The sequence below is a fragment of the Lactuca virosa genome, chromosome 6 (genome assembly GCF_052849685.1).
Source record: "Lactuca virosa cultivar CGN04683 chromosome 6, Lactuca_virosa_CGN04683_v6, whole genome shotgun sequence".
Classification (NCBI taxonomy): Eukaryota; Viridiplantae; Streptophyta; class Magnoliopsida; order Asterales; family Asteraceae; genus Lactuca; species Lactuca virosa.
Window position 1 is genome coordinate 183208461 of NC_136431.1, and position 27398 is coordinate 183235858.

A 27398-nucleotide genomic window follows, 5' to 3' on the forward strand; every position below is an offset into this window, starting at 1 on the left:
ACATACTAAAGTTTAATGTCGTTAATGTATAAGAAACACTCATGAACAAAAAACACTATTGGAAAGTAATTCATGACACAAGTTTTCTAGAAGCAACAATAAGTCGTGTTGCGTTCCGATAGTCAAGATAACAAGTTCATTAGGAAATCAAGCGATTTCAACATCTAAGAGAACAACTTACAAATGCTTGAATAACAAAGGGTTCCAAATTCGATCCTAAACCAAATCAAACCAATAAGTGAGTTTTCAAAATAACTAATTACATCAAAATCAAACGGTTTTTATGCTATATTCTAATTTAGAAATTGTAATTTCAAAATGAGAATGTAAAGTTCGAATGCATATGTATTGGGAGTGGGACCAAAAACCAGGAAAATGGTTTTTGATGATGCTACATAAGTTAGAAATGACATGACATATTGATACAACTCGGCTTTTGGCCACATGTATCGTCGTCGGGTTATGCCACCAAGCAATTCATGTTATTTTAATGAACCCTCACAAAATAACCACATAATTATTCAAAATTTAAGATAATAACCAAATTTTCCCATTTACCAAAATGACTACCAAGTTAGAAAATTTGCATTTCGAAGTCCTTTTATTTGTATCATACTTGTTTTGTGTCATATCAAAAGTACATTTTAAACTTAGAAAAATGTAAATTCCGGACAAGAAAATATATTTCAAAATAAACATTTCCAACAAAAAAATATATATTTAAGAAGAGTAGACTTCGAACAAAAAAAAAATATTTTGGATTTCGAAGATGTTCATCAAATTTATAAGTGAGTTAGAAATTTAAAATAAGGTCATTTCAGACGGATGATCATTTTTTTACCATACTTATTCACAATAAAGAACTTTACTCCGATTCTTAGCACATTCCGCAAGTACTCCTAATGCTAACATATAAATTTTGAATAAATATTCTTAAATATTGTTTAAAAATCAACATAAAATACATTCCTAAACAAAAGTTACATATAGCAATATAACTTAACATTATGGCTCAAATGACGGGATTTGATCCAAAGAACCAATAGTTGTTACCCACACAAGCCTCTCAACCAAACCCCTATAAGGATCCTCCCCCCTCCTCATTAACAAATAATCCACATTCTTTTCAACTTCACATTGTATTTTCAAGTACAATTCCCTCAAATAATCTTTGTCATCCAACATATTTTCCTTTCCTTTTGTCCGTATAGGCTTCCCAAATAAATAGTAGAGTCGACCCGGTAGTTTGGGTGAAAGTATAGGAAGATGAAGTGGTTGCTTAGCTATCTCTCCAACCATCCCCTCTCTATCACCAAAACAATATAATACTCAAATAAGAAATAAAACTAATACCAAGTAAATTCACCTCAAGTAGACCGAAAAAACCGAGTAAATTCACCTCAAGTTTGTTCTCCCTTGGTTTAAATCATTGAGCATTTGATTAATAAAAGGGCTTCTCTTCATGTCATTATAATCAAGGATTATCTAGTAAAAAGAGTAGATAAAAAAGTTGAAAACTAGTTGATTTGATCAAAAGTTGTATGAAGTGAAATTGTAAGTTGTTACTTGTGATATGTCATCTTCACCAACAACTCCAAATGGAACAATGGTGGCTCCAAACTTCACTGCCATTCTTACAAATTCTTGTTTTTCAGGCCAAAACAATTTGTAACCTTCACCCTGTTCACCACAATATAACTTTTTTAACTCACCAAAAAAATAAATAAATAAATAAATAAAAATTAAAGAAATGAAAGTAGGTTGCTATTTCATGCATAAGTTGGTACCTTACGATGGAGAGCCTCGCGTAGACCACCGGGGTAAAGTAGTGTATAAGATTTTGTTGCTAACAATTTAAAAAGATTTTTTCCAGAAACTGGAATTGCACCAAATAGGTTCAACATATCGAAAAATGGAATCATGAATTGTTTTTCATCAAGTTGAAAGAATTGTGGGTGAGCTAAACCATGAAGCATGACTTTTTTTTCTCTCAAAAACTCGGAGATAATAGGAAAAATATCAAATCCACATAGCATGTGATTACCAACTATTAATACGGGACCTTCATCTGGAATCCCTGAAAGACCTCTCACTATTTTTCCATCCTCCATTGTTGAGAACATTGCTGCACCCATGGAAAGGCGATGCCACCTGTAGTGGATCGTAGCTTAATATTTGGTTAAGCTCGTATGAATAAAATTCAAAAGTGGGAACACATAGTCTTCATTTGATTACAATTAAAAGAGTATAACTAAGAAGATAAAACAAGTCAAATTTGTTAAGTTACCAAGACCCCATTGGTGAGCTTTTGAACTCTCTCATGCTAGGAGGCAAAAAGTCCTTAACAACATCATGCTTAGAAAAACGGCGATACATCTTACTAGTCTTTATAGTGGACAGCAAATTAACGCCATTCTCCTACACCGACAAAAAGGGACCCACATTACTGCTTTATTTTGCCACGTGGACGCTAGGGAATCAGTCAAACTGGTCAAAGTAGGATATCTTATTACCAATAGGATTGTGTGCCCATTTTCCTCAAACACACGTACGTTGCAGTGCTTCAAGAATCTTGAAAGCCTTTGGGCTTCATTTTTACTTGGCACCAGGTTATCCTTGCCACTGAAATGAAAATATCTTAGCAATGTTATGAATTAAGAAATATCTAAAAGCACAAATTTTTAAACCAGGGTGTTGTTTCTTTTTTACTTAATGGACTTAATGAGAACAGAAATTAATCGGGTAAACTATGGGTGTTTGTGTTTCCTTTTTACTTACTGCAAAAAGAACGACTTAATACAGAAAGTTATGGAAATGAGATTTTCCCCATTAAGTCCTGACTTTTTATAAATTTACCCTTATTAGCTAAAGAAGAAAAAAACCTAGCAAGCACGAGTACTTGAGCTGTAATAGCATGGAGGCGGGAATTAGCATAAGCAGCAGCTGATTCAACTAGCTTTAACCTCCATTTAAGAGTGTCTTGTGGTAATATTTTGGCCATTATCTATCAGAAAAAAAAAAGTATTATATTTACATTCCATAGTCTTTAGTAGATTGAACAAGCTAAGAATGGCATATATTGCATAATGTTAACAAAACTGAAAACTAAAACAATGACAAGAGCTAAAGAAGTAAGAGATCATGAAGGTGAGTCTTACAGAAAGAAGTGGTAGATCTTTGGTCAAATTGTAAAGAAATTGCCAAAGAGATGACAAATCATTTACACCATTACCATCTATTCGTACCATTGCCACCTTTACAAAATCACCTGAAAAGAAAATGTTAGCATGATTAAAAGAGAATATATGCAAGAACAAAAACCCTAATGTTACATACAATTTATTAAATTGGAGAAAACCCTAATTCAAGCAGTAACCTACCCAGAAGAGGGGGTATGACATAGGGTAGCATCCCATAATGTTTCTCAGGTAGAGCTCTTAGGAGTGGCAATAAAGGGTGTACTTGTGACCTCTCAAATGAAGTTGCTGAAATGGTTAGATTAATATTCAAATTGAATAAGAAATACATGTATGAAATTGGATTTACTGAAAAATAGAAGAAAATAGGGGAAAAAAAGAGACCTGGGTTTACTAATATGAGTATTAAGTCAATTGTAGGGTTACGAGCAGCGACTGAAAGTGCTAGGGTTCCTCCAAAAGATTCTCCAAGCAAATAAATCGGCTTATTTGGGGACAAATTATGTTCAATCTTCACAGTTTCTTCCACAATTTGAATCAAACCTTCATGCAAAGCAACTTTATATAGCTTCTAAATGGACTAACTTCATGAAGTTATGAGCAATTAATATAAACACTAAAGAAGGTGCTAAACCTTCAAGTGGTGTTCGATCCTGAACAGGAATATGCAAGCATTGAACATGAAAAACCCTGTCATCAAAGTTGAAAAAAAAAAAAATACAATTGTAAAGTTGATGCATGTAAAAAATAGTAATCAATTTCTTCAAAGAAACTTGCTTTACTCACTTTCCAAGAGCTTTCTCATGTACAACAAGGCCAGTTCCAGTTCCATCTATCCCTAAAGACATTAAATTTTAAGCACACAATTTATAAGCATAGAAGTATTTTTTTTTTTTTATTAAGCAATAAAAGCAAGGAAGCATACATGTTCTGAAATTTGTGTAGCTATCAAATACTACAAAATTACCAGGAATATATAAAAGAATAGGCGAATCTTTTAGAGGTATGCCACATGCAATGGGGCAAAACCACCTTGGAGGTCCTCCATCATTCTTAATCAAATCCATGGCTATATAGGCGTAATCCTTTGCAGTTTGTGTCCCATATCCATCATCCCACAAAGGTTCCAATTCTTCTACAACATTTTGCATACTCGTTTTTCCTTCATCCCCAGTATCATTCTTGTTAACAGATGAAGCTCCATTGATGCTAACTGAAGCCCATGATACCTCACTACTTACACTCCTAACAAGAACATGAGAACGCAGACTAAGGTTTTCATTTAGAGTGAAAAGGGGTGATAGTGGAACAATGGAAGTGTTCATAAGTAAAGCGATGGAAGATTTCATAGGGAAAACTGCTTCAAGAATCAAAACCGAGACTTTGCTCTATGATTTAAAGAATTTTAGGAATATCATATCTTGATTGTTATTATCCTAAGTGGAAGCTACGTATGTATGTAAAATTCTAAACTTAGTAAATGAAAACAAAAGAAAAGGGTGCAAGTTACGTACTGAAACTGAACTCAGAAAACCAAATGAAATGTGTGTTTTCATGTATCATTCCATATGAATGACATAGAGATACACATCATGCATGTAGGTGGGAAATAAGTATGATAAGAATCCAAAACTGGAAATCTGGTAATGAAAAACAAAACCTACATAAATGATATCAAGTTCAAGCCGAATTAAAATTAGGTAGGTTTATATCGAATTTTAATTTAGTTTGTACTTTTCAAGTCCATATATTGTAAACCAAAATCAATATGTATTTGATTGAACAGATTGCATTTAAACATTTAACCGATCCATTTAAACAAATACCCTAGTTACATTCATTCATTCATGTTTGCTTTATGTATCAAATTGTATTTTATTGGTAGTTTGACATTGATTTGTAATTACTTGTCATTTAGTACAAAAAAGGTTAAACGGATTTGTTTAATAATTTAATAACTTCACACCTAAACATTTCTAATGAAATACAAACAAAAGATACAATGTACAAATATTTATATAAATAATAGAATGTATAATCATGGAATAACAACAATTATCAACACTTGTGTAAAACAAAAGGCATATGGATAATTTAACATTCATGGATCAAAAGAGGGAATTCGATCCAAGTCCCCATTATTCATTTGTTGCCACACGAACCTTCGAATAACACTTCTATATGGATCATCATCACGTTTTTTAAACAAATAAGCCATATTCTTTTCCACATCACATTTTATCTGCAAATATAAATCTTGAATATAATCTTTGTCATCTAACATATTTTCCTTTCCTTTTGTTCGTATAGGCTTCCCAAACATAGCATACAGTCGACCTGGCAACTTTGGTAAAAATATAGGAAAATGAAGCGGTTGTTTAGCAATCTCTCCACCCATCCCCGCCCTATACATAAATAACAAAAATAATAATAATAATCAGCAATTATGCATTCACATATAAAAAGTGATTAAGATTTAGAAAACAAACATAATAGTAAAAATTCACCTCAAGTTTGTTCTCCCTTGATTGAATTCATTCACCATTTGATCAAGGAAAGGGATTTTTTTCATTTCATTGTAATCAATGAGTAGCTGGAAACAAAGTAGATTAACAACATCAATTAGTAAGACAATTAAAGATGAAATAAGTAATACTAAAAAAAAATTAGTTTGTGAATTTGTAAAGAGAATGAGATAGTTCTTCTTACTTCTGACATGTCATCTTCCCCAACAACTCCAAATGGAACAATGGTGGCTCCAAACTTAACTGCCATTCTTACAAATTCTTGTTTATCAGGCCAAAACAATTTGCAGCCTTCACCCTGTTCACCATTATTTTAATAGTTTTTAATATATCAAATTATTCTACAACGGAATGGAATCACAAAGGAGTGGAATGGAATTGGTGATTGATTACCTTACGATGGAGAGCCTCCCTAGCACCACCAGGATAAAGCAACGTGTATGAATTTCTTGCTAACAATTTGAAGAAGTTTCTTCCAGAAACCGGAATTGCACCAAATAATTTCATAATATCCGAATATGGAATCATGAGATATTCATATTTTTTATCAAATTCAAAAATCTGAGGGTGGGCTAAACCATGGATCATGGTTTTCTTTTCTCTCAAAAACTCTAAAACAATAGAAAAAACATCAACTCCCCATAACAAGTGATTACCAACTATTAATACGGGTCCTTCATCTGGAACCCCTAAAAGACCTCTCACTATCTTTCCATCTTCCATTGTTGAAAACATTGATGCACCCATATAAAGCCTATACCACCTACACTCAATCACATAATATATATTATATACTAATATTTTTATTTCCTACTGGTTTCTAAATTTATTAAATTACCAAGCTTCCATGGGTAAGGTTTTGAACTCTGTCATACTTGGAGGCAAAAAGTCTCTAAAAATATCAAACTTTGAAGAATGTCGATACAATTGAGTAGCTTTTATAGCCGATAACACATTAACACCATTTTCCTGCAATGAAAGATTTTGATATTTGTTAAAACACAAAAAAGAACAATTTACATTTTATATTCCAACAAGATTGCAAATTTGTGTTCCACCTAAAAAGGTGGGGACTTGATTTTGATCTCTTGTCTGTGCAAAAGACGTGAATGCCCTCCTTATTGTCATTACCAAATATACCCAAAAGGGGTAGTTTTGTCCACAAGAAAAGTGCAAAAAGAAAGATCTTATTATATTCCAACAAGATTGCAAATTTTTGTCCCACCCAAAAAGGTGGGGACTTGCTTTCGATATCTTTGACTGTGCAAAAGACATGAATACCCTCCTCATTGTCATTACTCATTGCCAAATATACCCAAAAGGGGTAGTTTTGTCCACAAGAAAAGTGCAAAAAGAGATCTTAATTAATATATACCATTAATATTGTGTGCCCATTTTCCTCAAACACACGTATATCACAGTGAGGCAATAATCTTGAAAGCCTTTGGGCCTCATCTTTACTTGGTAAGAGGTTATCTTTTCCACTGAAATGCAAATATTGTATTACTAATAAAAAATATAGTAACAAGAATTGAATTATGAAGTTACAAAAAATAAAAATAAAAATAAAAAGAACCTAGCAAGAATTAGAACTTGAGCTGTAATAGTATGAAGACGAGAATTAGCATATCCAGCAGCTGATTCAAGAAGCTTAATCCTCCAATCAAGAGTGTCTCTTGGAATTATTGTGGTCATTGCCTATATGAAGTAAATTCAAGAATGGAAGTGGAAGTTATTAGAAGGGCTTTTCGGTAAATTTTATAAAGTTGAAGGTGGTGCTTACAGAAAGAAGTGGGATATCTTCAGTATGATTGCCAATCAATTGCCCAAAAGAAGGCAAATGGTTTGGACCATTAGTGTTAACCATTGCCATCTTTACAAAATCACCTGAAAGAAAATTGTAAAATAAATAAAAGAAAGAGAATTATCATTATATTATCTTAGTCAAATTCTAAGTTGCAATAAGTAAAAAACCTAAAAGGAAGCTTGTGAGATAAGGAAATGAGCCATAATGTTCCACAGGTAGAGTCTTCATGAACCCTACTAAAGGATGCAGTGATGACCTCTCATAAGCAGTTGCTGAAATGAATAAAATATACTATTATAAAAATCGAAATTACTGAAAAATAAAAGAAATTGTGAAAAGAAACAAAAAGAATAATTAACCTGAGTTTGCTAGAATGAGTATTAAGTCAATTGTAGGGTTACGAGAAGCTACTGCAAGTGCTAATATTGCTCCAAAAGATTCTCCAAGCAAATAAATCGGCTTATTTGGGGACAAATTTTGTTCAATCTTTACACTTTCTTCCACAATTTTAATCAAACCTTCATGCAAATATAAGGGTAAAACAGTCATTTACTCTCTCATTCTACTGGTTTCATGAAGTTTTACATAATATAAATACAAACCTTCAAATGGTGTTCGATCATGAGAAGGAATATGCAAGCATTGAACATGGAAAACCCTGTCATTGTATAAAATTTAAGCAAACATTTACATCTTCCAATTAAAGATTCTATAAAACAAAAGTTTATAAGAAAAAAATGTTCAAAGAGAAGATGAAGATCAAGTTCAACTCACTTTCCAAGAGCTTTCTCATGTACAACAAGGCCAGTTCCAGTTCCTTCCAACCCTACACATCCAATTAGGAAGTAAATAAATATAAGCATATCTTGCAGGGGTAAAACGGTAATTTGTATAATTTTATACCAATTACCAGGCAAATACATAAGAACAGGAGAATCTTTTAGAGGCCTGTTACAGGCAACAGGGCAAAACCACCTAGGTGGCCCACCATCATTACTAGTTAAACGACTCAAATCAATGGCTATTTTAGTGTAATCTTTCATGGTTTGTGTCCCATAACCATCATCCCACAAAGGTTCCAACTTCTCAGGGGCATTTTGGGCACTCTTTTTTCCTCCATTTTCATAAGATGCTAGTGCTACAACTGTATTCTTTCTGTTAACACAAGGAGCTCCATTGATCTTGACTATACTCCTAACAAGAACACGTGAAAGCAGCCTATGGGTTTTGTCTTGAGACAAAAAGGGTGATGATGATGAGACACTTGAATTGCTCACAAGTAAGGCCATTATGGAATACTTCCACAAGAAAATTGCGCCAAAAAAGTCAAAATCAAGACTCTTGCTCTATGATTTTATGATTCTAGTAGTTTTAGGGATTTTAATGTGTTGATATTTGTATAATTATGAATTCAGTAACAAGAAACCCTAAGAAAAGGGTGCAAGTTACGTGTTTAATTGAGCTCGGGAACAAAATGAAATGTGCGTTTCATGTATCATCCAATATGAATGACAGAGAGATTGAAAATCACATATGTAGGCGGGAAAAACGTACTCATATAAACAGAATCAAGGAACAAAGAAGAAAGGTTAAAATTTTGTTTTACCTGGATGATCGAATGGCGAATTTAAGGTCAAAGAGGATGGAGACTATCATTGCCGTTTGTTGGTATCTCCAATGCAGCCCAGCCAAGCTAAAAGCACAAGTTGGTACTGAAAACAAAGCTTCCAAAATCAGTCACACGAGGTCAATTTTCGTCGTAATATTTTCAAACTTTCGACTAATTTTGCAAGATTTTATGGAAGCCTACTGAAAGGGGGAATTCGATGCTTGCTCTTTTTTTCCATAATTAATATCTTTATGGTGGTTTGTCACTATGTTGATTTATCGCTGGTAGATTATGAATTCATTTCCCCCCTTTTTTTCGTTCATAAAAGAAATGGTTTACAATGTTCGTTGAGGGTGAAGGATTCGACAAGAGAACGCTGTGTCGGTGGAGTTTCCTCCCAACGCCTCTGCGTCCTATAAGGATCATCGGAATATTCTTCATTTTCTTATCGATTTCGGTGGCGCTGCTACGGACGGGATATATTTGCTGCTTCTTGTGGTGAGTTATACCTCAACTAACCAAATAGTTTTACGAATTTTCTTTTTTCATGGCTATATGAGCAAAGGGCAACAGCTTTTACATCCACATCCCCCACAGTGAAACAAAAGAAGATTACAACATACAAACATTTATATAAACTAGGAAAGAGCCATTTTTCGCATGGGTTGGAAATAATTTAAAGTTTCTTAAAAAAGAAAATTGATTGGAAATAATTTAAAGTTTTCTAAAAAATATTGGCACAAAAATGACATTTTCCAAAAACATATAACAATAAATTCCAAGAGTGTACAGTAGGTTGACTACCCATTGACCAAGGAAGCGTCATATGTGTGATAACCAGAAAATATTGTGCAGAAAAAGTATGTGCAAAAAAAGTATCGAAATAGAACAATGTAGGAAAAGAAAGGGACCAAATTGACAATTGAACATACTTCTGGATGGAGATTGTAGTAGTAAAAATTGAAGGGATGTAAACTGTGGAACCACAATATTAGAAAAGGAAGGGTCCAAATTGACAATTGAACATACTTGTGGGTGGAAATTGTAGTGGTAAAAATTAAAGGGATATAAACTATGAAACCCCCAAAAAGTGGTGGCAGAAACCTAAAATTCTAAAATTTACTGAAAGTATCGAAATAGAACAATGTTTGAAAAAATATTGAAATAGAACAATGTTGGAAAAGGAAGGGACCAAATTGACAATTGAACATATTTCTGGGTGGAGATTGTAGTAGTAAAAATTGAAGGAATGTAAACGGTGAAACCACAATATTGGAAAAGGAAGAGACCAAATTGACAATCGAACATACTTGTGGGTGGAAATTATAATGATAAAAATTGAAAAGATGTAAACTGTGAAACCCCAAAAAATAGTGGCAGAAACCTAAAATTCTAAAATTTTTTGTTGAAACTTGCCATGCGTTTTAATATATATATATATATATATATATATATATATATATATATATATATATATATATATATATATATATATATATCCTCCCTAATAAATCAAAATCTTTTTGTCACATGTCCTCTTCTCTTTCATTTGGACATATGACATTTTCTATAATTTTTGAATTTTCTATTTTCCACTTGTCATTTTATTGTATTTTTCATTTTATTAAATTAAAATTTCATATTTAATATGTAAGGTATTTATTAGAAAAGGTTTGTATATGTAATGTATTCAATGTGTTAAAGTCTCATTAATTTTAATAATTCAAAAATTTTCTCATTTTTCTTATAAATTCAAATTTCTCAAATTGTTAAAATTTCATATTTAACTTTTTTTAAATAAACTCATGTAATATATGGGTCTCACTCCTAGTATATATAAAATGTAAAACTGATAATCCTAGTAAACACAAAAGGCACATAGATAAATTAACGTTCATGGATCAAACGATGGAATTCGATCTAAATCCCCATATTTCATTTCCCACAGGAGCCTCTGAACAATACTTCTATATGGATCGCCCTCACGCTTCTTTAACAAATAAGTTACATTCTTTTCAACATCACATTTTATCTGCATGTATAATTCTTGCAAATAATCTTTGTCATTTAATATATTTTCCTTTCCTTTTGTTTGTATAGGCTTCCCGAACATAAAGTAGAGTCGACCAGGTAGCTTTGGTAAAACTACGGGAGTATGAAACGGTTGCTTAGCAATCTCTCCACTCATCCCCTCCCTCGTATCAAAGAAAATAGAATTATTAGTATTAATCACTTTTAAGGAGTACACTGATAATCACATAAATCATATGATATTTCCAAATGAATTTACATCAAGTTTATTCTCCCTTCATTGAATTCATTCATCAATTGGTCGAAGAAGGGGATTCTTTTCATATCGTTGTAATCGATGATTAGCTGGAAACAAAGTATATTAACAATATTAAGTAGTGAGGATTAACATGATATAAGTTAATTTGATAATGAAATTGAAAGCTAGTTTGTTTGATTTCAAAGATCAAGTGACTTTGTAAAGAGTATGGAAGTGTGTTCTTACTTCTAATATGTCGTCTTCCCCAACAAATCCTAATGGGATAATGGTGGCTCCAAACTTCACTGCCATTCTTACAAATTCTTGTTTATCAGGCCAAAACAATTTGTAACCTTCACCCTGTTAATAACAAAGAAAGTGATTTTCAAATTTCGAAGAAAAACGTTCATTCCTTTACATATTTTAAGGCATATATTAGGTCATCTACGATGCATTGAACTCATTAGAGTTTAATGGATTGCTCTACTCTCCTACAACTCTACCAAAATTTTCTTACAATGGCATTGAACTTTAGAAAGTTCTATTTTTAATAATTAAAAGGTTTCTTTTTTTCTAATTGAACTCCATATCCTTTAAATGCCAACATGGCATCCCTTAATGGTGGAGTTTAATCCATTAAATGCCAATTAGGCATGTCATCTCATTCAACTATCCCATTGAACTATGTAATTGTGTTGTCCATGTTTTCATTACACAAACCATCTTAATATACAATAAAATGAGATGATGATTCGAAGATGTAAAAGAAGTTCAATTATATATTTAATCATTTTAACAATAAAAAAAACAAATGATGAAGCTTTTTTTAAGTGAAATACGAGCTGAAGTAACACACCTTACGATGAAAAACCTCCCTTGCACCACCAGGATAAAGTAATGTGTACGACTTTCTTTCTAACAATTTGAACAAATTTCTTCCAGAAACAGGAATTCCACCAAACAGCTTCATTATATCAACACATGGCATCATAATATGTTCATATTTAACACCTAATTGGAAAATCTCCGGATGGGCTAAACCATGAAGCACTATTTTCTTTTCTCTTATGAACTCTGAGACAAGTACAAAATAATCAAATCCCCAAAGCATGTGATTACCAACTATTAATACAGGTCCTTCATCTGGAATCCCTGCAAGACCTTTCACTATCTTTCCATCCTCCATTGTTGAGAACATTGTTGCACCCATGTAAAGGCGAAACCACCTACAAAAAGCTCCAAAGTTAGATCTTATCCTATAAATAATATCGACTTCTAACTTTTTAAAACTCAAAGTGAGAACAAATATATAGTTTTCATTAGATTAAATGAGAGCTACAAAATTAAGGAGCAAAGAAAAGAAAACAAGTTAATTTTATTAGATTACCAAGCCTCCATTGGTAAAGTTTTGAACTCTGTCATACTTGGAGGCAAAAAGTCCCTAAAAATATCAAACTTTGAACAACATCTGTACATCTGAGAAGCTTTAATAGTGGATAACACGTTAACACCACTCTCCTACACCAACAAAAAGGCACTCACATTATTGTATTATATGTCCTATGGCCATTGTTTTTCACAAGAAAATTGAAATAATAATAATAATAATAATAATAATAGATCTTAATACCAATAAGATTGCATGCCCATTTTCCTCAAACACACGTATGTTGCAGCACTTTAGTAATCCTGAAAGCCTATGAGCCTCGTTTTTACTGGGTAAGAGGTTATCCTTGCCACTGAATGCAACTATCTTAGTGATATATATATATATATATATATATATATATATATATATATATATATATATATATATATATATATATATGAGCTAGTTTCAAATGTTGATTGACATCTATTGTGCGGACGTGTGGACAGTGATATCCTATGAGAATGACAAATAAAATATGTTGTTTGATAATGTTAATACGTTCAATCTTACATAACTATTGTCATTATCAAGCATTCTCATCAATTAAATCGTCTATAAGGTTATTATAGATTTTTTTTTATTCTTCTCATTCTGTCAGAATATTTTCAGGATGTTTATTGAGTCATATACTGTAAGAATGAAAATGAGTGAAAAACGATGTGTGAGAACAAAAATGAATAAGAATTAGTGAGAATGCATGGAAATAATAATAATTGTGTGAGGTTGAACGTATTCACATTACTAAACAACTTATTCTTTTAGTAATTCTCATAGAATATGATTGTCCACACGTCCGCACAATAGTTATCAATCCACGTAATAACCTAGCCCATATATATATATATATATATATATATATATATATATATATATATATATATATAGTAACAAGAAATAAACTATGATTTGAGTTAGTTAAAGAAGAAAGAAATTAACCTAGCAAGAACTAGTACTTGAGCTGTAATAGCATGTAAACGGGAATTAGCATAGGCAGCAGCTGATTCAAGTAGCTTTATCCTCCATTTAAGAGTGTCTTTTGGTATTATTGTTGTCATCATCTATCAGGAAAACGTATAAAAATGAGAACCTTGATGATAAAATTGGACAAAAATGAATTAATATAGCACACCGAATTGAAGAAACTAACAATAAACGAAGTTAAGGAACAAGTACATGACTCATATCTCCATTAAGATTGCCAAGCAATTGCCCAATATGAATATTAACCATTTCCATCTTTACATAATCACCTGAATAAAAATCTTGGAATAAATTAAAGAAAGATGATGTATTGCAAAGTAAAGATGTGTGATTACATACACTTATCAAAACTAGAAAATTCACCAAGATATGAATCAAGATTGAACATTTAGAAAACAATAATAGGTTCAATAAGGAAACCTTTTGGTGCCTTGGTCACCGATTGAATTATACTACATTTTAGAGACAACGGATAATATTGATGATTAATTTAAAAATTAAGGAGTATTTTATAACATATACTCTCTCCGTCCCAAAATTATTGTCCACGTTTGACTTTTGAAGTCTTTCCATGTAAACTTTGACCATAAATAACTTTATTTGTATTATAAAATTTTGATGAAACTTATAACAATAAAAATACATTTAAAAACAATCTATGCATATATCTTGTATAAAAAATTATATAACAAAAAGTAAATTATTTAATGTCAAATTTAAACAAAAGAGACTTAAAAAGTCAAACGTGGACAATAATTTTGGGACGGAGGGAGTAGTAGTTTTCAATCATAATCAATATGTATGTATGTATCATGTATGAATGCATGCATGCATGTATCACTACAAGAAGAACAACGTTTACAGACGACACCTATCCAGACGACATATGTCGTCGGTACAACGTTTTCCAACTTTGACCATATGTCTTTGACCAGAAAAGCTATGCCGACAACACATCGTCTGCATAGACTCGGCGGGAAGGCGCAAAATATTGGCGGTATGTCGAAAACCTATGACGACGACATGCCGTCGGTATAGGATATTAAAAAAATATTTTCGATTTATTTATATTCCTTGTCGCAGAAAATCAAGACGTCGTTGTTTTCGTCAACCTATGCAGATGACATGTCGTCTGTATATAGGGTATTAAAAAAATAATTTCGATTTATTTTTAATTCGTGTCGCAGAAAAGAAAGACGATGTCGTTTTGTAATCCTATAACAAGGACATGTCGTCTGGAAAAAGTGGGATCGATCGGCGTGAAATATCTGTCCAGACGATATGTCGTCTGGAAAACCCTTTTTATTTTATTTATTTTTTTAATGACGTAAAGTGGAACGACGTAGTTTTGTTTTACCTATACCGACGACTTGTCGTCGGTATAAGGTTTCCTGTAACAAAAGTCGCACCCTGCGTTCATTTTCCAGTTGCTTGCACTTTCTTTTCCCTCTCAAGCTTTGGCGACGCAGACGATTTCCGGCCACTCCGATTCATTGGCGACCTAAAGGTAAGGTTCTTGGTCCTTGATTTCTTCTTAATTTGTAATAGCTTGAGTTTTTACTCCGATTTTAGGGGATTTATTTCCGGTTGTTGGAGCCCTAAATCACAGCCTTCATCACCGCTGGCCGGCAACAACCTTCACCACCGCCGAAGAAAACGATTTCTGGTGATTCAGCTATCTTCACCACCGATTTTAAGGTAAGTTTTTTGATTTTTTTTTCATGTTAACACACCACAATACGTGAATGAAGTTTGTGATTTTTTTCCTTTCAATACACCATGATATATAATTTTTCTCTGATTTTGTTTGGTTGATATATATATATATGCATTTTGAGGTATGAAAGTGTGTTTTGACATGAAAATGAAAATGAAGTTAGGCATGATTTGTTTATGTTCATTGTGGTGTATTGGCATGAAAATGAAATTAGGAATGATGTTTGGTTTTGTATTTAGATGTATACATTTGTATGAAATTGAAATTTAACGTCTAAAATGTTAGGTGCTATAAGGTATGATTGTATGAAATTGGATGTATTGCTTAATTGTTTGAAATTGGAAGTTGAATTGGATGTATTGTATGTTTAATTGTATGAAATTGGAATATGAAAGTGGTATTGTATGTCTAAAATGAAATGAAAATTGGAATTGAATGTATTGTATACATGTATGATTATGTGATATTTAGGTTTAATGTAGTAGAATTTTAATTTTAATTTTAATTTTAATTTTAATGGTATGTTATGTTTATTAAGTGTTTGATATTATTATGCAAATATCCTTTTTGGATTTGTTTTAAAAAAACAGATTTGGTATATAGAACAAAACCTGTGAAAAAAAAAGGTTATACCGACGACATGTCGTCGGTATAGCTTTATAACTGTAAAAACGGTTTTACCAATCCCGACGATAAGTCGTCAGTATTACTAGAACGGAAGTTGGCTGGCACCTACTTTTCCCAACGACAAGTCGTCGGTATTGCTCACACTTTTCCGACAACAAGTCGTCGGGATAGAGTCCGAATAAAACTTTTTCTTATTTCAGGAAAATTAATCCCGACGACCCTTTGACGACGACATGTCGTTTGGATTGGTTATTCTGTACCGATGACTCCTGTCCCGACAACATCTTCGACTTTTACCAACGGAGCTATTTTTACAGACGAAATGTCGTCTGTATAACATTTACCGACGACATGTCGTCAATACAATGTCCATAATTGTTGTCTGCATAGGGCTCGATCCTTGTAGTGTATATATATGTATGTAAGTATGGAGAGGGAGAGAGAGAGAGAGAGAGAGAGAGAGAGAGAGAGAGAGATTCGTAGGTGCTTGGATCCTATATTGTTTCCTATACATATGTGTATGTAACTATGTATAATTGTTCAGATGAAGTAAAGTCAATAAAAACAAATATTTTTTCTTCCCAAGTTTCATTTAGAAGAAAGGATCAAGTGCAGATTTAGGGGGTGTTTGGAGTCATTAACTTGATTATTGTGACTTGAGTTGATAGTAACCTACCCATAAGCAAGCCTACTAAAGGGTACAATGATGATCTCTCATAAGAAGTTGCTGAAATGGAAGGAAAACCAAGTATTATTATCCGACATATATACAATTCGTAATTAATTGTAAAGATAGTTGAATTGGATAAAAAAAAATACGCATATGAAATTGACATTACTGAAAAAAAAAAAGTAGAAGAAATTAGGAAAAAAAACAAAAAGCATAACCTGGGTTTGCTAGAATGAGTATTAAGTCAATTGTAGGATTAGGAGCTGCAACTGCAAGTGCTAATGTTCCTCCAAAAGATTCTCCAAGCAAATAAATCGGCTTATTTGGAGACAAATTATGCTCAATCTTCACACTTTCTTCCACAACTCTAATCAAACCTTCATGCAAATACAAGGGTAAAATGGTCATTTACTCTCTCATTCTACTTGTTTCTTGAAGTTTTACATAATATAAATACAAGAGAAGATGATAACCTTCAAATGGTGTTCGATCATGAAAAGTAATATGCAAGCATTGAACATGAAAAACCCTGTGATTCAATTCGGAAAAAGATCACTCTAAAATCGTTGCATATCAATAAGATACTAGATCTTCTTACAAGGGGCATATTTGGTAATAAAACAAACTCAATAAGTAGATGTAGATCAATTGCAACTTACTTTCCAAGAGATTTCTCATGTAACACAAGGCCAGTTCCAGTCCCTTCAATTCCTACAAAAAGTATCACATTCAATTAATAAAACATTAAACAATCTTTTAAGTTTTAACAACACTAAAGAATGAATATAATTCATGTATATATTCTTGAATTTGTGTAACTTTATAACCTAACACAAATTACCAGGTAAATACAAAAGAACAGGTGAATCTTTTAGAGGCATGCCACAAGCAACAGGACAAAACCACCTAGGTGGCCCTCCATCACTCTTAATCAAATCCATGGTTTTTCTATTTCTACCATAACCATCATCCCACAAAGGTTGCAACTTTTCAGGGGCATTTTGGGAACTCTTTTTTCCTCCATAATCATAACACGCTACAAAGGTTTTCTTCCTCTTACAAGAAGAAGAAGCTCCATTAATTTTAACTGATACCCATGAATCCTCACCACATACACTCTTAACAAATCCACTTGGATTGCTTGCGATTAAGGCCATTATGGAATACTTCCACAAATAAATTGCTCTAAGAATCAAAATCAAGACTCTAATAATTTGGGGATATCAATATATGTTGAAATGTGTATGTATTTATAACTTCACTAACAGAAACTCAAACAAAAAGGTGAAAATTACGTATTTAAATGAATGAAAGGTCGGTTTCATGTAGTACGTGACAGAGATACAACAACAACACATTTATATAGGTGGGAAAAACTACTCATAAGTATATAAACAGAATCAAGGATTAAAAAATTAAACTTGGATTATTTTCTCTTTCTTTAACCTGGATGATCAAATGGTGAATTTGAGAATGAAAAAGATGGAGACTTCCATTGAAATTTGTGGGTATCTCCATTGCAGTTGCAGCACAACCAAGATAAGCACAAATTTTACTTGTAGTTTTCCAGCGAGAGCGTATTTGGTTCTGAAAACAAAACTAGCAAAAAAACATTGGTAAAATGTTCGTGTAGCGTTTAATTTTTTGCAGAATTTGGAAGAAGCGTGCTGAAGAGGAAATTCAATGCTTGATCACTTACATTGATTTGTCGCTTGAAGATTATAACTTCATTTACCCTCATAATCTTTCTTTCAAATGAAATTTAATGTGAAGATTGATTGATTGATTGATTGATTGATATTGTATCTCACTCGAAAAGGTTGGACACATCATTGCTCCCGTCCCCTTCAATGTAGCATTTTCAGTTAAATAGCATTCGTAAATTTGATTCAATCCTAATACACATACGCTCAGAATGAACAAGAAGCAACTCTATTTCTGTAATTCTGCAATGTAGCTCGGAATATAGGGCAGTAAAGCATATTATTTTCTTCTTGATTTCACAGTGACCGTGTTTAGACCGTCGGTGTGCCACGGTGGCAGCCCACCACCACAATCGAGAACGGCAATAAAATAGAGTTTTTTTTTTTAAATTACACATTTAGCCCAAAACACTTATTTTTTTTTTTTAAAAGCCAAAAAAATAGAGTTCTTTTTTTCAGAAAATAGCCATTGAAATCACATGTGGTTATGCCACATGTGATTTCATCTCATGTACTGGGATTTTTTTCCATGTAAAAGGCTTTTTTTTCTTGAAATCACATATGACCTAGTGCCACCTACGATTTCTTATGGTCGATTTTGTTGTTTTTTTATGTACTTGTGTTTTCCTCTTTCCTCCGATGTACTTATAAAGTCTTCGGATGAATATTGATTTTGAGTCATTGAGAGGGTTGAGAGAATTTCTTGAAGTTGAAATTGTGAAAATAGGGTTACTCCAGATTTTGAGGTTTATATAGTGTCGGCCCATGAGCCGAAAATGGGCCTAATTCATAGCCCAATATAGCAAGATAGCAGTTGGGAAGGCTGAAATCGCATGTGAGCTTAATCACTTGCGATTTAATTGATTATTTTATAAAAAGTGATAATTTTTTGCTATTTAGTGATGGGTTGAGAGCACTGATGATGATTATTATGTTAGGTTTCTTGACATTATTTATGTTAAAGAGTGAAGGATTAGCTATACAATGACACTTCAATGAACCACTACTCGACGACTGGATTAACCGATTAAGGATGACAAAGCAAAAGATGGAGGTACTAAAAGTGAATACTTTAAGGATGATGATATGGAGTTATTCTTGTTTGATGACTTATTAGTTGATAACGAAGAGGATGGTGAGGTTGTTGAATTGAAGAAGTGTTCTCATCCCTTTTTTAGTAACATAAGTTTTATTTCAAGACCACATATAGCCGATGATAATGATAAAGGAGATGATGACAACAGTAAAGCCCTAGTTTATCAATATTGTGATCAAAATCATAAATATGATACATTAGTATCCATCATTGGTATGAGATTTTGTAACCCTAAAGAACATAAGTTATTCTTAAGCAATTATATGGTTGGACATAACCTAGGTATGAAAAATATGATTCAACTAGATTATTAATTAGGTTATGATAGGACCTTCGGTTTTAGGTCAGTTTTCACATATTCATGTATATGAAATCAAACAATTATTCGTTACATTTTGAAAACCCAAATTGAGTTTTAAAAAAAATGAAATTTGAAGTTGTAAATAAATTCAACATCAATTTTAGTGTTAGGCAGTGTAGAAATGCAAAGAAATATGAATTAAATGAGATTGAATTCACATTATGAAAATTAAGGAGTTATGGTGAGGATATTTGAAGGTCCAATCTAGGTTTAACGGTTTCAATAAATGTAGATATTGTGTTTGATTAGTTATTTTCTAAAGATATATGTTTGTCGGGAGGGTGTAAATGATGGTTGATTGAAGGATGTAGAAGAGTTATCGGTATTAATGGTTATTTTTAAAGGCATTTGCAGAGGTGAGCTATTGTCGGCGGTTGGAAAGGACTCTAACAACCGGATGTACCCTCTTGTTTAGGAAGTAGTAGCAGTTGAAAATAAGTAAAATTGGAAGTGGTTTTTAGACCTCCTACTTGAAGATGGAAAATAAAAAAGGGAGTAACCCTAATTTCATACCAACATAAGGTGTGTTCTAACCTTATCTAACTAACTTTTTTAATCTACTAAATGTGTAGGGTCTAGTTGAGGGGTTAAGGAAAGAGTGTTAGAATGTGAGCATAAACAATGTGTTAAGCACATATATGCCAACTTCAAGAAAAGGTTCACAAAGTGTCCAAATATATGAACTTTTTTGGACAACTAATCCCACAACTACAAAAGAAATTAAAGCAACACTAAAGCAAATCAGGATGATAAACACAGCACCTTATGATCTTTTCATGGAAATACAACCAAAAACATGGTGTTGTGTTTATTTTGAAAAGAATGGGTGTTGTGATGCCATTTCAGAATCTTTCAATGCAACAATTCTAGATGCGATGAAGAAATCCATTTGAACATTGTTCATAAACCAAGTGGTTGAGGTTGTTTGGTTTCGATAGATGCAACTAGAGGGTTTCATTATGGGTCGAAACAACCACTATCGAATGTTTTTCATGAGGTGTGTGTTGAGAGAGACAAGAACATCGTCATGTTTAAAATACTAAAATCTTCTCACGTGCAAGGCACACTATGGGGCTTAACTATGGTTAGGACAATGGACCAAACCTGTTACAAAAAATTTAAATAGACATCATATATGCAATAAATAAATGTCATGGACTAAACCTGATACTTTTGACAAACCAAAGAGAGAAACGTGTAATGTGAATAATAGGCACACCAAAAATTAAGTGCAGCACATTCGATTCTGTCAAGAACGGGTGGTTGACTACAAGATCGCAGTATCTTCCCCACCAGATTGGGACGATTGCGATTCATCGTAGAGAATCACGAATTCGTCAAATTCTCGGATTCATCCTGTTTGTAAGCCAGTGTGAGATTTGATTCAGATCCCATATGCCAAACCCAGCCCTAATTTTCCTCATTTCGCAAGATTCTTTCCCATCTTTTCATAACCTCTGAAAGCTTTTAACCTCAGTTGACTCCTAACCCTAATCTTTTCATTATTCCATAGCTTTAATCGTTGATTTCGAGATACGTTAATGCTGATATTCAGCCGTTGATTACTCTTATACCCACTTGGTAATTTTCTATCCTTTGCTTTTTATATGCTTTTAAATTCCTTTAATGGACGCCCATACTCTCATGTTTTGACTATCGTCATGTCCGTTTTTTCTCCAAATGTTAGGTGACTATCTCAATTCTCAATCATCTGTTCAGTCTGTCAATAAATGATTTAATATCCATATGTTGACTTCTTATTGCTATTTCAGATCTGATTCTTTGAGGCTTCAGAATAACTGATTAATTGCTCCTTCTCTTTTCTGTTCATCCGATATTCTTCAAAGGTACGCTTTCGATCCCTAAACACAAGTCTTTTGATTCTTTTCACTAAATCGTTCAATTGCTTTTATCTGTTTAGAGTTGTCTCCTTCGGTATATGTTGATAGACAATGACCTGTAATTAAATCCATGGCTGAATTTATGTATCAGATCCAAATCCAATCCTTCATTTCGATGCAAAATCCCATTTGACCATGAAAAGTCAACTACTTTTCCTAAATTGAAAATCAAATCATACTTCTTACTTGCAGATGACAGACGTAGCAAAGGATTTAACAGCAGGAACACTAGGAGGAGCATCACAGTTGATAGTCGGACACCCTTTTGACACCATCAAGGTCAAACTCCAAAGTCAACCGGTCCCACCACCCGGTCAACGCCCTAAATATTCAGGCGCCATAGATGCTGTTAAACAAACAGTAGCAGCAGAGGGACCACGAGGTCTATACAAAGGCATGGGTGCCCCTCTTGCTACTGTTGCTGCATTAAATGCAGTCCTGTTCACGGTTAGGGGTCAAATGGAAGCCCTCTTGCGGTCTGAACCCAGGGCACCCCTAACCGTGAACCAGCAGGTGGTGGCTGGAGCCGGGGCTGGAGTTGCAGTCGCTGTTCTAGCCACCCCTACCGAGCTAATCAAGTGCAGGTTAGTCCTTTTTACAAGAACTAACAATGTACATTGATTATTAATTTCTTTATTATAGAAAGAATTGAAAATAGGAGTCTATTTTCACAGACTGCAGGCCCAAGGTGCAGCAGTCACCGGACCAGGGGCGGCAGTAACTGCCGCTATAAAATACAGCGGCCCAATGGACGTAGCAAAGCAAGTTTTAAGATCCGAAGGCGGCATAAAAGGTCTTTTCAAAGGTTTAATCCCTACAATGGGGCGGGAAGTCCCGGGAAATGCCGCCATGTTTGGTGTCTACGAAGCCCTAAAACAATACTTCGCCGGAGGAACCGACACCTCCGGCCTTGACCGTGGTTCACTGATAGTCGCCGGAGGTTTGGCCGGAGGTGCATTTTGGGTTTCAGTTTACCCTACGGATGTGATCAAGAGTGCAATACAAATTGATGATTATAGAAACCCTAAATATTCGGGTTCAATTGATGCTTTTAAGAAGATTGTTAAAGCGGAAGGAGTTGGAGGTTTGTATAAAGGGTTTGGACCCGCGATGGCTAGAAGTGTACCCGCTAATGCCGCTTGTTTTTTAGCGTATGAGGGTGTGAGATCGAGTTTGGGTTGATTTTTAAAGGTTTAAGAATATCCCCTATCCTAATAAATAAGAGCTTTCAAATGCCACGTGGCATTCTCTAAGCCCTACCAATCTATTTTTTCCCGCTCTTTTCAGCAAACTAAAATATCGAAATTGCCCTTCCGTTCGATTTAATATCTTCTGTATACACAACTGCTTCATGCGTTGAATAAGGAGATCCGATAATCTTTTAAAATTCAAAAGAATTTTAAATCTATTGATCTATTTTCTGCATTTATTTTAAACAAGGAAACTCGTTAATCAATATTTAACATTATCATTTAAAACCGATCACAACCTTATTTATCGTAATACTTTAAACTTTATAAAGATTTTTATCTATTTTATTGGTTAATACTCACCATATTGCGTTGATTCTTCACATTCCAATCTTTCACAATTCCAGAGCAAGCTCAGGAGCAGAAGAAAAATAAAGATTCTAATCGGCATCCCTTCAATACCTGTAAGTCAAAAACCTTTAAAAGAAATCTGCTCATCGTTATTCATTATACATTTAATCAGTAGATAATGAAATAATTTCAAATCACCATCACTTCACTACCTGTATATCGTTATATCGTTCTTTCTATGAGTCATTCTTAGATAAAAATCATTATATTGCTTTAAAGGGCATCACTTGCTCCAGCATCGATTTTCATTTTTGTGTTCCACTCTATGGGTTGTTTTCTTTCGTGGAGAATCTGAAAAAAATATTTGAAAAAAAAATTAGCTCTAAGTAATCAAATCCGTGAATTTTGGGTGTTTTCAATCAATACTATTTCGATTTCCCATAGGAAATACACAATTTCCTAAGGTTTTTACAACTAATCGCTCCAGTTGGATTCAGTTTGCAGACTTCTAATGGCAGATCAGTAAAACATGAACTGATGAAAGAAAACTATCCAACAGAAACCTATCTTCCAATCCCGTATACCAAAACTTCAATTTAAGCTCTTCAACATCACAACTTATAGCATAATGAAGCCAATTTTCGACTTACAATCCAAATTGAGTATTATAACTGGTACACACTACGAATTTCTTGAACTTCAATTGGCAAAATTCACTTAGGGTTTTGTCCACCAATGAAAAAAAAAAAATCGCCCCTTTAGTTAGGGTTTTCACGACATTGACTTAGAGGAACATCTCAATGTTTAAAAATGAGAGTAGGTACCAATTTCCAAAGATGTTTCCATGGCTTGGAGAGTGTACCTGTTGTAATGTCGTATTTTGTGGAGGGTAAACAAGACAGAATATCAAGAAGCAAGCAATCTGTCAATGTACTGATTCAATCCTCTTCCCCCTTCTCTATATTTTCTTGAAACTTTATTTGTTTTGGGGCAATTTTATGTGTATATCGTTGTTCTTCCAACATTTCCATGGTGGCAACAGAGCCCTCGCAGGTTAGCCCATGAAAAAACTGTGCATTACAATCGTTAGGTGTCTACATATACTCTGAATTTTTGCTTTAGCCCCTAAACTTAGAAAATATGCCCCAAAACGAATAAAATTTAGATATATTTCCATATTCAAATCATTAACCAAATGTTAAAACCTGAAATTTATCCCTAATATGGCTATAGAAATGTCGTGAAGGAACTAAATTATCCATTCAGAATTATTTTATACAATATAGGTTATGTTTGTCCATGCAAATTTATTTATCAACAATCGTCAAAAATTTAGCTTTACGCTTTTTTAATCATCCGAGTATTTTTACTTAATTGGTATTTTTTTTATAAACATAAGTTAAACATAACTAAACACATCTTGATTTAATATGTATCTTTTTTAATTGTATAAAAAAATTTGAACATGTATATATCCGATAACTAATGGGCCATATTACAAACTTTTATAAAAAATATTGGAATTAGATATTACATATTACGATAATGTAGGTTTATATGTTAGTTCTCTGTAATTTTTCCGTATTTGTCGATATGTGAAAAAAAAATGACATTTGTTCTACATATAAACATTATGAAATACTTATTGTTATCTGTTAGACATCTTAATTTATAAACTAATTCGAGTTATATGTTAAATTTGCAGACATACAATGCATTCGTTTCCTTCTAAAAAGTCTAGAAAATTAAATTCTTTCTACTTAGATAATACAATTAATATTAATTTGTGTAATACATCAACACATCTATCTAGAGCCACTATAACTGTTAATACTTCAATTTACAAAGATATTTTTTTCATAATTTTTTTATTATATTTTAATAACATACACATGTATTAACATAAAAAATTAGATAAATTGCCAAATTCTTCGTCCGTTGGAAATTAATATTCTTCCGGATTAGTTATTGATGCTTACAAAGGTACGTTTATTTCTTCAACATTATATAAACATATTATTTACCTAATTATATATTTTATATCATATCCTATTATCTCTTATGCAGAAAACAACAATAACATGTACCACTTGCAAGCCAGAGAGAAGAGAAAACAAAGAAAATTATATTTGGAAAATAAAAGATCGAAGAAAATGAATACAATATCAAACGTTCGAAGTACATCAATACCGTATCACTTAAAAAACATGGATAACTATAAAATTCTTATTTTATATTACATGTATTACACTTAATTTACATTTATATACAATACATGACTTCTCATATTTTTTTATTAACCTATAATATTATATGATTTCAGCTTATTAATTTATTTTATACGATATGATTTCAGCTTATTAATTTATTTTATACGATATGTCTTCAGTTTTCATAAGTTTTTGCTACTTACAGATCAATCAACGAATGTTGTCTTCAATTTTCATAAGTTTTTGTTACTTACAACTTATTAATTTATTTTATACGATGTGTCTTCTAAAATAATGATATATTATTTTATTACATAATTAAAATTTTAATTATATTTAAAAATAACACCCGTGGGTTCCACGGGTTTTAACCTAGTTGTTTTAATAAAAGGGTTTACAATTTTTTTTTAATATTGATCATGAAAGAGTAGTTTTGTCGATCGGAATCTTTGTTGGGGCCAACCAAGGAGTTGGGGTGGTGATGTAGGAACCATTTTGGCAATTTTGTCTAAAAATTAACAGAAAATACATAATAAAAGGTAAAAATTATTTGTTAAACTTAAATTTAAATTTTTGATAAAACGAAAATGCAAATTACAAGTATCATTTATAGTATTATTATATATATTAAAACAAAAGTCTTTAGGAATAATACACTTTTTGTGTTTCGCATTTTTTTCCACAAGAATTTTCTATTTCATATTTTTACTACAAGACTTTCCTATTTTATATTTTGGCCATAACACTTTTTTATGTTGGCAGGTTTTGTTCTTAGACTTTTGTATATTAGTACTTTCCAGTTCCACCATCTACTTTGTACAATGACACTTTCCATCTTTCTACTTTCTAAAATGTCATTTTCATTCCTTCAAATTTGGACAACATTTTCCACCATTTTACTTTTGGTACATCCTTTTGTAAGAATTAACATTACTTGAGACAACATTGTGTTGAAAAGAACACCATCCCTCTCTAGGAGTGGTGGAGAGAAAAAGGAACCTTGATGTTGATGTGACAACATGGGCACCATATATTCTAGCCTAATACCCAATAACCTCTCTCACTCACTCACTCATATAGTAAAAAATTCACAAGTGTTATGGGGTGGTGGTGTGATTAGTATTTTGTAGGATAAATGGTTGGAAAGTGATATTGATATGATATTGATAAACTTTAATGACTTTTTATTAGATTGCAAAACTGTTCCTTGTCTTTAGCAAAAAAAAAAGTGTCCATTGTCCCAAAATAAATTCAACTAAAGTAAAATTATTGGTTTACCATTTTTTTTAATACTATTTAAATAATAAAAAAGGAATGGCCCTCCCTCGGACCCTCACTCACACATATACAACCAAAAAATAATGGTTTTCTTTTGGTATCACCCCAAATCATAAGAACCCTTCACAAGAAGTCAAAAAACCACTACCACCTGCCGCTTTCAATGGTTGCAACTCGAAACAACAAAAGTTTTTTTTTTCCTAAAACGGCAAACGGATTAAGCGGAAGCCTAATCATAATATTTCAGCGAGCACTTCGAGTTCGAGCTCCTTTACAGAGCAAACTCATACCATATAGGGATTTCAACTAAAAGTACAATATCCTCCTTTTTTCCAACCGTATAATATGATCGAATTAGGGGATGAATGGTGTACCCCAACCAACTCTGCAGACCACTCGACATAGAGTGTTATTGCCGATGTGGCACCGCCCCAACTCTGCGTTAAGGGGTCTTCTGTGGCCATGGTAATAGTT

General features: G+C 32.8%; 4 protein-coding genes across 5 annotated transcripts; 1 reads left to right on the top strand and 3 right to left on the bottom strand.

Moving 5' to 3' along the window:
• Window positions 1-971: 971 nt before the first annotated feature.
• Window positions 972-4622, bottom strand: LOC145120321 (phytyl ester synthase 1, chloroplastic-like). The gene is made up of 13 exons (XM_079056152.1): window positions 4165-4622; window positions 3984-4035; window positions 3832-3887; window positions 3582-3740; window positions 3381-3485; window positions 3159-3268; window positions 2883-3004; window positions 2514-2622; window positions 2288-2418; window positions 1788-2151; window positions 1567-1680; window positions 1400-1485; window positions 972-1306 (listed from the first exon to the last, which is right to left on the bottom strand). Exons 1-13 carry the CDS (start codon window positions 4544-4546, stop codon window positions 1006-1008), a joined length of 2091 nt encoding a protein of 696 aa, XP_078912278.1. The 5' UTR covers window positions 4547-4622; the 3' UTR covers window positions 972-1005.
• Window positions 4623-5193: 571 nt separating this feature from the next.
• Window positions 5194-9104, bottom strand: LOC145118533 (phytyl ester synthase 1, chloroplastic-like). Its single transcript, XM_079054225.1, has 13 exons — window positions 8440-9104; window positions 8304-8355; window positions 8132-8187; window positions 7889-8047; window positions 7697-7801; window positions 7506-7609; window positions 7299-7420; window positions 7098-7206; window positions 6561-6691; window positions 6116-6485; window positions 5907-6020; window positions 5705-5790; window positions 5194-5602 (listed from the first exon to the last, which is right to left on the bottom strand). The coding sequence occupies exons 1-13, from the start codon at window positions 8816-8818 to the stop codon at window positions 5299-5301; spliced, it is 2091 nt and encodes a 696-aa protein (XP_078910351.1). The 5' UTR covers window positions 8819-9104; the 3' UTR covers window positions 5194-5298.
• A 1842-nt stretch (window positions 9105-10946) lies between these two features.
• On the bottom strand, window positions 10947-18102 carry LOC145118548 (phytyl ester synthase 1, chloroplastic-like). Its single transcript, XM_079054240.1, has 13 exons — window positions 17676-18102; window positions 17494-17545; window positions 17308-17363; window positions 17053-17211; window positions 16841-16891; window positions 14013-14089; window positions 13776-13897; window positions 13038-13146; window positions 12795-12925; window positions 12264-12633; window positions 11654-11767; window positions 11429-11514; window positions 10947-11333 (listed from the first exon to the last, which is right to left on the bottom strand). The coding sequence occupies exons 1-13, from the start codon at window positions 17989-17991 to the stop codon at window positions 11033-11035; spliced, it is 1944 nt and encodes a 647-aa protein (XP_078910366.1). The 5' UTR covers window positions 17992-18102; the 3' UTR covers window positions 10947-11032.
• Window positions 18103-21217: 3115 nt separating this feature from the next.
• LOC145119494 (mitochondrial carnitine/acylcarnitine carrier-like protein) lies at window positions 21218-23148 on the top strand. 2 transcript variants are annotated; one of them, XM_079055159.1, is made up of 4 exons: window positions 21218-21681; window positions 21767-21841; window positions 22088-22479; window positions 22570-23148. In XM_079055159.1, the coding sequence occupies exons 3-4, from the start codon at window positions 22088-22090 to the stop codon at window positions 23075-23077; spliced, it is 900 nt and encodes a 299-aa protein (XP_078911285.1). In that variant the 5' UTR covers window positions 21218-21681; window positions 21767-21841; the 3' UTR covers window positions 23078-23148. The 2 variants fall into 2 exon arrangements, with proteins under 2 accessions (XP_078911285.1, XP_078911284.1); XM_079055158.1 differs by having other exon boundaries at window positions 21218-21575.
• Window positions 23149-27398: the final 4250 nt, after the last annotated feature.

Bases quoted from the DNA above. Each gene is read 5' to 3' on its own strand.
- LOC145120321 (XM_079056152.1), bottom strand. From the start codon at position 4,546: ATGAAATCTTCCATCGCTTTACTTATGAACACTTCCATTGTTCCACTA. The intron at 3,486-3,581 runs GTCTCTTTTTTT...TAACCATTTCAG, and splicing joins ACTCATATTAGTAAACCCAG to CAACTTCATTTGAGAGGTCA. The intron at 3,005-3,158 runs GTAAGACTCACC...TTTTTCTGATAG, and splicing joins AAGATCTACCACTTCTTTCT to ATAATGGCCAAAATATTACC.
- LOC145119494 (XM_079055159.1), top strand. From the start codon at position 22,088: ATGACAGACGTAGCAAAGGATTTAACAGCAGGAACACTAGGAGGAGCA. The intron at 22,480-22,569 runs GTTAGTCCTTTT...CTATTTTCACAG, and splicing joins ACCGAGCTAATCAAGTGCAG to ACTGCAGGCCCAAGGTGCAG.
- LOC145118548 (XM_079054240.1), bottom strand. From the start codon at position 17,991: ATGGCCTTAATCGCAAGCAATCCAAGTGGATTTGTTAAGAGTGTATGT. The intron at 17,546-17,675 runs GTAATTTGTGTT...TACTTTTTGTAG, and splicing joins TGTTCTTTTGTATTTACCTG to GAATTGAAGGGACTGGAACT. The intron at 11,515-11,653 runs GTAAGAACACAC...CTTTGTTTCCAG, and splicing joins GGGAAGACGACATATTAGAA to CTAATCATCGATTACAACGA.
- LOC145118533 (XM_079054225.1), bottom strand. From the start codon at position 8,818: ATGGCCTTACTTGTGAGCAATTCAAGTGTCTCATCATCATCACCCTTT. The intron at 7,802-7,888 runs GTTAATTATTCT...TATTCATTTCAG, and splicing joins ACTCATTCTAGCAAACTCAG to CAACTGCTTATGAGAGGTCA. The intron at 7,610-7,696 runs GTTTTTTACTTA...ATTTTCTTTCAG, and splicing joins TCTCACAAGCTTCCTTTTAG to GTGATTTTGTAAAGATGGCA.